The sequence below is a fragment of the Coptis chinensis genome, chromosome 8 (genome assembly GCF_015680905.1).
Source record: "Coptis chinensis isolate HL-2020 chromosome 8, ASM1568090v1, whole genome shotgun sequence".
NCBI classification, from domain to species: Eukaryota; Viridiplantae; Streptophyta; class Magnoliopsida; order Ranunculales; family Ranunculaceae; genus Coptis; species Coptis chinensis.
In genome coordinates this window covers 5,126,713-5,140,045 of record NC_141463.1, presented here as the reverse complement: position 1 = coordinate 5,140,045, position 13,333 = coordinate 5,126,713, and the positions used below count along the sequence as shown (strand labels likewise).

Below are 13,333 nucleotides of genomic sequence, written 5' to 3'. Positions count from 1 at the left end.
TATTCCTACTCCCAATTCATTATGCAATATATAAAGAGTACGGATTCGTTCCACTCTTAACTCTCTAGACTTAAACGAATTCAACTAATCAAACACAAAGAAACAATGGTGAGAGTAATGTGTGATATGAAATTTCTATTCTACAATTATACTATGGATTCAAATAAATCTAAATTAACTAAACTAATAAAAATAGGGTTTTGATGTAAGAGAAAGTTATAGAGAAGAGTAATCAATCCACCTAATAACTAGTTCATGCAAGAATCGAATTATTCATTGAAAAGAGATCATATTTAGGTTTTCATGCAATGATTCAACCTAAAGCCTCAACCTTTATCATCCCTAGCAACAACCTACATCTCTATAGTCATTATTACTAGCATGTACGATTATTACAACCAAGTCTCTCGACTTAATTACAACAATCCCTAGTTTAATTTATCATATGCCTATTTTGGAAGTCATACAATAAACTAAACTCATTGAAATACATACACATGAAATAATTCTACTAAGTAATCTATTCCTCATTAGGTTTCATAATCACGCCCTCTAATGAGGGGGATTAGCCTAATATCATTATACTATCATTTGTAAAACAAGAGCAATAAGAACAAGTCATGATTGAATAAGTGATTTTACTTATAAATCTAATTGAACAATAAGATATTCAAAATGAATTAAAACTGAAATTAAAACTAATGTAAAACTAAGATTATGAATAACTAATTATAAATTTAAGACAAACTAAATCTATGAATTTAATATTGAATTAGAAATTAAAACTTGAAATATAAACTAAGTATTTTATTCTAAAACTCAAATCTTGTTCTAACAACTAATTAGATTAATCTATAAAAACTAATTTAATGCAATAAACTAAGTATTTTGCATCGTTTACTAATTAAAAACTAACTAAAAAAACTAATTAACTAAGTCAAAACTAAGTTTAAAACTAATTTTTTGAGCTAGAACTAGGTAACTTAAGAGCTAAGCTTTTGTCTCTTGATATAGAAGAGACAAGATCCACAATTTCGTGCATGGGCTTGGAGCTATGTTTTGGGCCGAAAAATTGAGCCCAAAACTTCAGTACTTCAGTCTACAAAGGGCTTTTCAGCTGGAAATGATTTCAACAGCCCTTTTCATCTACTTCTGCTCCTCTGATTAGGTCAAGGCTTGGACCATTAGAAAGCTCTTTCCGAGTCGGTCGTTTTGACATAAGGTAGGCCCGATTCCGAGGTCTATGTCCAAATATACGGCCTTCGAAAGTTCAGCTGACTTTTGTGCGTTATTTCTGTCCGCGTTGACTTTGACTTTTCAGCTTTGACTAGGTTTTAAAAAGGTTTTTTCTCCTTAAATCTTGGCCTTTAATCATAGAACTTCTTAGCAACCAATCTTTGCTTCTTTATCTCGCAAAAGGGACGCGTTTCTGCACGTATTCAACTCCAATGCCTGAAATACATTTGAACACTATAACAGTACACTAACTCTTACTTATTAATCACATAATTGGTCTAAAAGTAATATTGTTAAGGGGTTAAAACTACAGTTTTGGGCTCTTATCATTATATTATATATATTAAACTGGTCATATATGATGTGGTTTTTATGTTTGGATCTTTGGGATTTTTTTTTTTCGATAATAAACTTTTCATTTATCTCTAAACTTTATACATACGGGTTACCGAATCATAAATCCAGCTTGGTAGGGGGCTTATCCCTGCATATTTGTTTGCCCACTTGGCAATTTTGTCTGTCTCCATATTACAATTTCTTGGAATCCAAAAAAACTTTACATTGAAGGTATCTTTTTCCTCCTGACATACTCTAAATAAAAGCTTCTTTTGTTCTGCTGAAGTGTTCTTCTGAAATCCACGCCAAGCTAGAATCTTCAGTTAGTGCTTTCATGAGGACTTGATTGTCTCCCAGTATCACTATGCTAGACACTTCTAGTTTCCTTGTTAGCATTGCTGACAGAGTCGCTCTTACACATTCTGCTTGTATTGCATCTTGGCACTTGAATTTGGTATATACTGCTCCTTGCATTCTTCCTTTCTGACACTTACATATCGCAGCTGCAGCTCCTCTGTTTGTTCCTCTGTCATTTGCTCCATCAAAATATATTGTATACCTATCCTTGTATAACTCTTTCTCTCTGTTACCATATTATATAGTATGTGCAAGAGGCTCGGGGATCCTATTGGCCATAAAGAGTTCTTCATTAGGTTTGTAGGCTTCAAGAACTTGACTAGTGTGGAAAGAAGCTTGTCGATATAATTCTGAGTAAGATGGGGGTTTCTTCTCAAATTTGATGCTATTCCTTCCTTTCAAAATCTCCATCAGCAGTTTCATGCTGTATAGTTTGGCAAACTCTCCTTCACTGTCATTCTTCTTGATTCCCCAGTTCAGCATAATATCTAGTATTATTCTGACATCTTTTTGTGCATTCTGTATCCCTCTTAACCCAAGTTCTAATCCCATCCATGCTGCCATACTCCATTCACAGCCAAAGAAGTAGTGATAATTTGTTTCCAGATCTCTACCACAGAAAGCACAAATTGCATCTCCTTTGAATTTTCTTTTCAACAAGACATCCCCAGTTGAAATCCCTCCAACATACAATTTCCATATGAATTGCTGAGTTCCTGCGTCTATGTTTAACTCCCATATTTTCTGAATAGTTTTGAGATTTGTCTTCGAGCATTCTCCCTGCTCAGTTGCTTTAGAAACATGTTTATAAGCTGATTTTACTGTAAAAACACCTTTTGTATCTCTCCACCAAATGATCTTATCCTAAGAGTCTTGTCTTACTCCTTTGAGCTTGATGTTTTCTAATATTGCTTCGGGAAACAATTCTCCCAACCTTTCTTGATTCCAGTCAATATGATTTGACTGCAGTAGATCACTAACTTTTTTACTACCATCCACTGCTGAGAAAGAGAATTTTTCCTTCATGTATTTTGACAAAAGGATAGGTTCTTGTTAAAGGGTGATCCATGGTTCGATTAAAGGTTTTATACTTGCTCCATTTCCCAATCTCCACATGTATCCTTTCTCAACTGCTTGTTTACTATTCATGACTCCTCTCCATAAAAAAGACCTTGGTGTTTTCTTTGCTTGTGCCTCTTGAGAAAATGAATCCCACTTATAAATGCTTATAAAAGTTTGGGTCCAAATTGAATCACTGTCATTTATCAACCTCCAGCTATGCTTTGCAAGCATAGCAGTATTCATGTCCTTTGCTTTTCGAAATCCAAGTCCTCCATGTGTCTTAGGCTTGCATAAGGTTTCCCACTTCAAAGTATGCCAAGCCTTGGCATCTTTTTTCCCACACCACCAGAAATCTCTATTTATTTGATCTAATTTCTTGTGGATTCTTCCTGGTAGTTGATACACCCCCATAACATATATAGGGACTGCTTGCCCTATTGCTTTAACCATTATTGTCATGCTGGCTTGAGAAAGTACTTTGGCCTTCCAACCTGTTATATTTTTCTGCAAGTTTTCTATTAAGTACTCGAAATCTCTCCTTTCTTTTTACTCAGAAGTATTGGGACTACTAAGTATTTTTCTTTCTCTTTAAAGCTTCTGACCTTCCATCTTCTCATCAATATTTTCTGATGCTTGTGATGCACATTACTGCTGAAGAAGACGCTAGATTTCTCCTAACTGACCTCCTGTCCTGTAGCTATGCAGTACTTACTGAGGACATCCTTCATGTTGCTTGTTTCTTCGCTTGGGATTTAGTATGTCCTTTCGTTACACTGTTATAGTCACCAAGGCCAAATATTTCGATGTCGGGATGTCGGGCGATATATCGGACCTCCCTAAAATCGATATATATAGATGGATATATATTTTTTTTTGTTGACTGGTCAAAATTTTATTTTGTATGGTCGATATATCAAAAACTATTAGAAATATATTTATAAAAATTGGTCATAGTCAACAATCTATGTCGTATATATTGGTCAATATATATCAGATACAAAATGTGTCAATATATCCATCCAATATATCACAATATATTCATATCGGATACCTCAAAAACCGAGATATATCAGTGATATTTTGGTCTTTGACAGTCACTACAAAACGAGTAGTACTACACGGACCTACCTTTTAGACTTACTATTGCGACTCTCTATTTGGATACCGTTGGTTTGTATTTATAGAGCGCGCTACCAGTAAATGAAGGAAGTCAATGGCCCATCCTAAAAGACGGGGGGACACGTATCTTTATAGTTCATCTCATGAAGCTGCTACAACTAGGGCTGGGAATTTGGCCCTAACGACCCTAACCCGGCCTTGACCGACCCGACCATAAGCCCTATAAAGCCCTCACAACTAAAGCCTTCACAGAGTTTAGGGCAGGGTCGACCCGGCCCTAATGCCTTCTAAGACAGGGTCAGGGATAAGATTCTGAAACATAGGCCCGACCCTAACCAAGCCCTCACTAAGCCCTAGTTATAATTTCACTATAAAATACACATATTATAACTATCCAACTCCTTGTTACATATTTTCAATTAAAATAACACTGTCCTTTGTAATTTATCACTTACTGTATGAGTACTTCTAATAACTTCTTATATCATAAAAACTTGTAAACCTAATTGTTTCTATCTCACAACTCACGTACACCTCACAACTCCCCATCTAACCTAGTTGCCAAGAACAATAATGAGCACTGGGCACTAGCTTAATAAAAAATAAGTTGACGTCAATAAAAACTCATCCCAAACTCTTATTTGTCTTTGTGTTCTTCAATGTTAAATGTAATTTTGGTGAGATTTGAGTACAAGAAATAACGGATTTAATTATATCAGTGAAAACTCTTTCCAAAATGTGTCTTGTGCATTTTAACTGTAATTTTGAAATATAAGTATGAGTCTCTATGTACTTCAGTTTATTAGATTGTGGATATGCATTTTAAATTGTTGGACTTATCAAGAATTATTACTAGATTTGTTGTTATTCAAATTTCAAAGTGGTGGGACTTTGAGTTTGCAAATCTTTGAAATTTTTTTATAATATAAATGAGTTTTAAAATTGATGCAGTAAAAAAGAGAAAATATATAGGCTAGGCCCGGCCCAACTCTAAAACTTTTAAAAAGGGTTTAGGATAGGGTCAGGGTTTGAGATTTAGACTTATGACCCGGCCCGACTCGACTTTATAACTGAAAGACTTTAAATATTTAGGGCCGGACTAGCCAGACCCGGCCCATTTCCCACCCCTAGGTACAACCAACTTCATCTATATAAAATACGATTAATTTTTGCTAAGAAGAAAGTAGTTGGCAAGCTAAAACCATGTGCCTTAGATCACAGCGGCTATCATTCAGAAGGCATCATTCTCCACACGTTTAGCTATTGTCAAATTCTATATTCATCCGATACGACATTCAAATAATTCCATCTAATACATCCTTCATTTATCAGAGTGCGTATATCGGTATATGTTATTTGGTTTTTCTACTTCGTGAGTATTTTGTGTGAACATTATTTTGTCGAATTTGCTGGCACTCCCAGTCGATTTGAAGAAAATATTTCGTTAAGGTGTTCTGCAATCAACCTCTTATCTCAGACTAGACAAAATCTTTTAGATATCAAAGCAAACGAAGTATGGTCAAACAAGAGAAACATTGCAAACCAATAGATTGGGATTTGGGAACATGCTTGTCCTTGAAGGCATGGCACCGTAATTCGATATATTCATCATTCAAGCTTGTCTTTAGCATGTCCGAATAGACCTAATATGTGATTTTGAAGCTTTGAACCAATTTTATAAGTATGTGGCGTAATATAAGATAATAAAATGCCTTTTACAAAAAAAAATATATATATATATATATATATATTTGTTACTGAGGGACTTCATATTGTGTTGGTCAGATTAAAAAAAAACAATTATTACAAGTATGTTATTGGTCTCAAAGGTTCCAAAAAAAAACAATTATTACAAGTGTGTCATTGGTCCCAAAAAATTGAATTCGAAAACTCCAAGCTTAAACGACCTGGCTAGGTCATTTGTTGTGCAAACCAAACGGTCTGGTCACACCGTCTGGACTAAGTCCAAAACGATGTGGCCATGTCGTTTGGGATTTGGACTTAGAAAAAAACTTACTGGTGTGGGCACATCGTTTGGACTAAGTCCCAAACGACAAACGATGTGCCTACACCGGTCAAGAGGCCAAAAAATAGAAGTTTATATTTTTTCAAAGTTCAAATCCCAAACGGTGTGATCATATCGTTGGGGACTTAGTCCAAACGGTGTGGCCATATCGTTGGAGATTTTTCTAAGTCCAAATCCCAAACGATATGGCCACATCGTTTTGGACTCGATCGAACGGTGTGACGGACCGTTTGGTGTCTGCCTGAACGAAGCGACCTAGCCGGGTCGTTTAAGTTTGGGGTTTTTGAATTTTCTCATTCAGCCACTGTACACATGCATATTGAGCCCTAGTTACATGCATATTCAGCCCTAATGTTTAATGTTAGTGTTAGGATATAGTTTTCATGGTTTAAAATTTATGATGGTGGAAGAAAAGAGAAGAAAAGGTGTCCAACACAAAACAATTTTTTGAGACCAATGACACACTTGTAATAATTTTTTTTTTTTTTTTTTTTTGGATTTTTTGGGACCAATGACACACTTGTAATAATTTTTTTTTTTTTTTTTTTTTTTTTTTTCTAGAGTCTGCCCAACACAATATAGGGTCGTCAGTAACAGGACCCAAAAAAAAAGGTAGAAGTTGGAACCTCCAGCGTAGAGTGTACGTAGTTGCTGTTATATTAGTCTTGCACACGGATTTGTTTGTCAACTCTTTCGCCCATTATGTGTTTTTCAATTCTTTGGTTTGTGACTAGTGTTGTTGCACTCCTGTCAATTTACCAGCCAAATTTTCACCCTTAAAGACTTTAAAATAGTGCACCCATGAATTAATAAGCTTGACCGGCCTTCCCTTCTACGGCAGTAAGGCATTTGGTTCAATTACTCAAGTTATAAGTGTTATTTCATTGCTATCAACAAACACCAATATCATTTAGTATAAATATATCCTTACACATTGATTATGTTTCGATGTTTAAATACTTAGTTAGCTGCATCTATAGTCAATGCATGTATACTGATGTACATAATTTACATTGTACACAAGGTACCCTCTTCAATGCTCATGGATTTCTAATGTGAATGAGACAAACCACGGTTCCTGTATATGATGACATTATATGCAGCAGCAGTGACATTTACATCGTTCTCCTCGATCAGTCCAAGATCATCTGAAGAAATGCACGTTACATATCTATTGTTTGTAAGGCCGACCACTTTTTGTATCCTCAGTTGCATATGAAACATGGATGAAACCAACTTTTGTTCTATTCTCAAATATATAGCAGAAAAAAAAACGAATTATTACCAATTTTATTGCCAATTAATGGAGATTAATTCATTGCGAGATGCCTTATTACAATCAGAATCAAAACTTTGTACAAACTAAAGTTACCAAAGGAAATCAATCTAGTCTCAACAACAAAGAGAACAAAATTCTCTTTGGTTGGCCAAAAAATGAATTGAATCTTATAATTTACATGCTAACCCAACGGATCTCTAGCTGACAAAAAGAGAAAAAAAAAAAGAATTTAATCATCTTTTGAACAAGAAAAAAAAAATCCAATGCTGCATACCAAATCAATTGCAATAATCTTGATAACCTTTCAAGACCTCAAAAACTGAAAGCGAAATCGCGCTACCCATGTTTGGAGAGGAAAACATGTGATCTGGATACCTATAAAATGGCCTAGATGAGCAGAAGAAATCCGACGAATTGGGTGTAAAGAGCGGGACATCTGATAAATAAGGATTAGATGGATCAAATGATGGAGAAACGGACGATGAATTCACTTGAACATCTGTAATGCCACCACAATTCTCATCGGTTACAACCGATGAGGATGTGGTGTCATCATGCCCAACAGCCTTCATACAATTACCTTTGCCCTCCGTTCGTGAAACACGCCTAGCATTGTTACCCTGGGGGTCACCAGCTTCATCCTCAGAATGCGATAGACCGGTTAGCTTTTGAACCAATGCCATAAAATCGCGTGCTTTGGTATGGATGATTTTCGGTGAATGCGTGTAAATGATAACCGGATGTCGTTGTTGATGAGCTGGTGGAGGGTGTTGTTTCCCTCCTGCAGCTGCAATACCTGTTAATGATGATGATGATGTTGAAGACGAGGACGACGAGGATGATTTTTGAATAAAATGCGAGTCCTTATTGATCTTTAAAGGCGATGGACGTGCGCCATTGACACCATTCATCTCCTTCTTGGCTTGTACATCATCACAGAATTTGGAAGGACTCATGATTAGAGAACTCAATTAGATGTTAATTAATGTTTTTTGTTGCTGCTCTCTTAATGAACTAGATTGAATTGAACTAGGTATAATGATGGGAAGAGAGAAGGAGATATATATAAGGAGGTTGTTTTTAAGGTGATTTTGATCAGGTTTTTAATTATTAATCAAAGGTTGAAGAGCCAACCATTTAGACCGTTGACAAATGCTTTGGTGTTGAAATTTCAGGCATAAGCGGAGAAGCAGTTATGAAACGTCCCTCCGAATTTTATGCTATGGGCTTTACTTTGAGTTTCGAAATGAATTCAGATCAACTGGTCCAGGGAGTTCACATGGAATGTCAACCTATCTTTAACATGTGGAGTTTTAATCATACTTTTCGATTTATCAATTTCTAGTTTATGTCCAAGTTTGTCTTTTACGTCTCCTTTATATTTGAGTTTGTGTAAGTAAAAGTAGCAAACCGTGGTAAGCATCGGTTTTTGTAAGTCTTGAAACCCGTCTCTCAATATCGATAGTCAGTATAGTTTTTTTGGATTCTAATGGTAAATAGTAATTGTAATTATATAGGAAAGACTAATCTATTTATTTATTTTTAAATAAAATGGAAGATAATTATGTTATTTAAGTGATATTAGGGAAGTTCTTTTAAATTATCAATAATAAAATAGAATTTGTTTTAATTTCAATGTGGCAAATGGGGTAATTAGTTAATTAAAGTGACATTAGAGAGATGTTTCTAAATTATTAATAAAAAAGGGACCTTGTTAATAAAAGTAGAGTTTATTCTAAATTTAGTGAGGAGGTGTTTCTAAATTAAGTAAATAAAGAAATCTTAAATTGCCTACTCGATATTGGGAAGGGTATTACAGAAGACCCGGCTATCATATAGTGTACATACTAGATTTTGGACCCGGGCATACGCCCGGGATCTATTAAATATTTTGTGTGCTTAAAAGGCTTTACAAAATGTCACATACAAATTTTCGAATCAGAATATATTTTTATTGAAAATAAACCAAAATACGTTAATGAGCAGCGATTATAGTGTATAAGTACTTGGGAACTAAGGGATCAAATTGAAATAGCCTCTTCACTTTGTGGTTTAGGATATTAATCCAAAATTTTTAAATATAATTATCTCAAACTTGATCTAGCTTGTATAATAGTTTTATTAGATTTATGATAATTAATGACAAATTTTCGAATCAGAATAGATTTTTATTAAAAATAAATCGAAATACGTTAATGAGCAGCGATTATGGTACATTAGTACTTGGAAACTAAGGGATTGAATTGAGATAACCTCTTCACTTTGTGGTTTAGGATATTAATCCGTAATTTTCAAATAGAATTATCTTAAACTCGATCTAACTTGTATAATAGTTTTCTTAGATTTATGGTGAGTTAGTAGCAAATTTTCGAATCAGGCTATATTTTTATTGAAAATAAGCCGAAATACGTAAATGAGCAGCGATTATGGTGTATAAGTACTTGGAAAATAAGGGATCAAATTGAGATAGCCTCTTCACTTTGTGGTTTAGGATATTAATCCGTAATTTTCAGATGGAATTATCTTAAAATCGATCTAGCTTGTATAATAGTTTTATTAGATTTATGGTGATTTAGCGGTAAATCATTACCGCTCGGCTTACGTACTAATGTGTACAAATCTCTAAAACAGATTGATTGTTTCCATATCCTCAAAGAATACACTACTCCCACTTGAAAAGATTTATCACATGAACGTGTCCTACAAACGGGTGTCGTTATATTAAATTATTCTAAAAAATATTAGCATCTATGCATAGCTATGAGATATGAAAATTATATTAATTATTCATTTAAATTTCTTGCACCACTTTCTATAAAAAGAAAGCATCAAACCTTGATAAAATTCATCGACTTCTTTTTATTGTTAGGTTTAACAATAGAAGTTTGATTGAAGTTTTGTGAGAATATCCATTGTGGCGAAGATAATATTGAAGCTACTTGAATAGCAAGACATTTCCAATCACAATAAAAGAATTAAGATAAACACTACTTAAATGCAAAACTATATTTGTCGAGATATTTATTTCCCCTACATATAATATAAATATGTTTTAGGGTTATTAGTTCAATGCATTTGCATCAAGTTTTTTTATTTTTGAGGTTAGTTTAATGTAATACGTTGCATCCAGTTTTCAATTTCTCATTAATTATTCTTTGAGGTTAAGTCAATGCATTTGCATCAAGTTTCCGATTTCCCGTTAATTATTATTTGAGATTAGTTCAGTGCAATTGCATCTACTTTATGATTTTCCGTTAGTTATTCATTAAAGTTAATTCAGTACAGTTGCATCCAGTTTTCAATGTTTCGTTAATTAGTATTTGAGATTAGTTCATTGCATTTGCATCCAAGTTCCAATCTCCCGTTAATTACTCTTTAAGGTTAGTTCAATACATCTACATCCAGTTTCTGATTTCCCGTCAATTATTTTTCTAGGTTAGTTCGATAGTTTACAATTTCTATACAGTTTGCATACATGTAAGAGTCTATTTTTATAAACTCACTTTCATTTTGGGTTCCTAATTACTCGTATTTATGCTTTGAGGTAAGTGCGATGCAGTTACATCCGACTTCTGATTTCCAGTTAACTATTTTTTGAGGTTATTTCAATGCATTTGCATCCAATTTCTGATTTTCCATTAGTTAATCTCTGATTTTAGTTTAATGTAGTTGCACAGAATTTTTGGTTTTCCGTTAATTATTTTTTTAGGTTAGTTCAATGCAATTTCATCAAATTTCCGATTTTATGTTAATTGTTATTTGAGGTTAGTTCAATGCATTTGCATCAAGTTTTCGATTTCCCGTTAATTATTTTTTGAGGTTAGTTCAATGCAATTATATCAAATTTATAATTTCATGTTAATTATTTATTTAGGTTAGTTCAATGCAGTTTCATCCATTTTTCAATGTTTCGTTAATTAGTCTTTGAGATTAATTAGTTCATTGCATTTGGGTTCATTTTCCGATTTCCCATTAATAACTCTTTAAGCTAGGTTAGTTTAATACATCTGCATCTAGTTTCTGATTATTTATGCTTTGAGGTTAGTTTGATGCAATTATATTCAGTTTCTGATTTTCCGCTAATTATTCTTTGAGATTATTTCAATGCATTTGCATTTAGTTTCCGATTTCCCACCAATTATTCTATGAGGTTATTTCAATGCAATTGCATTTGGTTTTTTATTTTATGTTAATTATTTTTTGAGTTTAGTTCAATGCATTTACATCCAGTTTCCGATTTCCCATTAATTATTATCCGAGGTTTGTTTGATGTATTTGCATATTGTTTCCGATTTTCCGTTAGTTATCTGACGTTAGTTTAATACAGTTGCATCCAGTTTCCGATTTTTAGTTAATTACTTTTTGAGTTTAGTTTATTGCATTTGCATAAAGTTTACGATTTTCATTAATTACTCTTTGAGCTTAGTTATGTATTTGAATCTAGATTCGATTTCCTTTTAATTATCAATGTGGTGTGTAATACCAACTTCTTGATCTATCGTAGTGTATTTACAAACATGACATAAAAAGTAAATTATGCTTGATTTACTATGTGAGATCATCGAAGATTATCCAGTTCCCGATTTCCCATTAATTATTCTTTAAATTATGCATGACTCACTATGTGAAATCTTCAAAGATTATCTACGAACGAGTGTTGTTATATTAATTATTCTGAAAAAATATTTGCAAATATGCATAACTATTATATATTAATATTATATTGATCACTCAACCAAATTTCTTATAACGTGAAAACCTCACTCTCCATTAAAAAAAAAGAACACACTTTTGATAAACCTTTCAACTTCATTTTGTTGTTTATAATTAATAAAATAAGTTTGATTGAAGTTTTGTGAGATTGCTTAATAAGGTGAAATTCATATATATTGAAGCTACTTGAATAGTAAGGAGTTCTCAATCATACGGAAAGAGATAAGATAAACACTATTTTAAATGCAAAACTATACTTATTGAAACATTCCCACAACATATAACCCAACTATGTTTTGAGATTAGTTCAATGCATTTGCATCCAGTTTATTTTTTGAGATTAGTTCAGTGCAGTTGCATCCGGTCTCCGATTTCCCATTAATTATTTTTTAAGATTAGTTCCACGCATTTGTATCATGTTTCCAATTTATAATTAATTTTTCTCTGAGGTTAGTTCAATGCAGTTGCATCCAGTTTCTGATTTTTCCGTTAATTTAATCTTTGAGGGTTAGTTCAATGTATTTTCATCCAGTTTCCGATTTTTCGACAATTATTTTTTTATGTTAGTTTGATATATTTGCATCCAATTTTTTATTTTCCTTTAATTATTATTTGAGGTTAGTTTAATACAGTTGTATCCATATTCCAATTTTCTATTAATTACTTTTTAAGATTAGTTTAATACTTGCATTTGCATCCAATTTCCAATTTTCCGTTAAATATTATTTGAGGTTAGTTCGATGCATTTACATCCAGTTTTCGGTTCCCCATTAATTGTTTTTTGACGTTAGTTTCATTCAGTATTATATATTTTTTAAAATATTTGTCATTATTGCTTTGTCGTTGTTTTTTTTTTTTTCATTTTCTATTATATATTTTGTGATGTTATTTTTTGTATAATTGTTTTTAACTATGTTTTGAGGCTGTATTAAGGATATATTCGAAATAAGTCGTTGCTTTATCATAAACACTAAAATTGTATGATTTGTAATAGGGAATTAGTTTCTACAAATCACATATTTTTTAGCAATTTTTTTATTTGATTAAATATATAAGAATTGGAGCACTAAAAGTGTTTGATTCGTTATAGGAAATTATTTTTTACAAATCACCTATTTTTTAGCAATTTTTATTATTTTATCAATTATATAAAAATTGGAAATACACTTAAACTCTCCAAATATAAGAATTAGAAATATACTCAA

General features: G+C 32.9%; 1 protein-coding gene across 1 annotated transcript; it reads right to left on the bottom strand.

Moving 5' to 3' along the window:
- Positions 1–7,406: 7,406 nt before the first annotated feature.
- LOC147479497 (VQ motif-containing protein 8, chloroplastic-like) lies at positions 7,407–8,478 on the bottom strand. Its single transcript, XM_086580542.1, has one exon. It carries the CDS (start codon positions 8,369–8,371, stop codon positions 7,694–7,696), a length of 678 nt encoding a protein of 225 aa, XP_086436668.1. The 5' UTR covers positions 8,372–8,478; the 3' UTR covers positions 7,407–7,693.
- Positions 8,479–13,333: the final 4,855 nt, after the last annotated feature.

Bases quoted from the DNA above. Each gene is read 5' to 3' on its own strand.
- LOC147479497 (XM_086580542.1), bottom strand. From the start codon at position 8,371: ATGAGTCCTTCCAAATTCTGTGATGATGTACAAGCCAAGAAGGAGATG.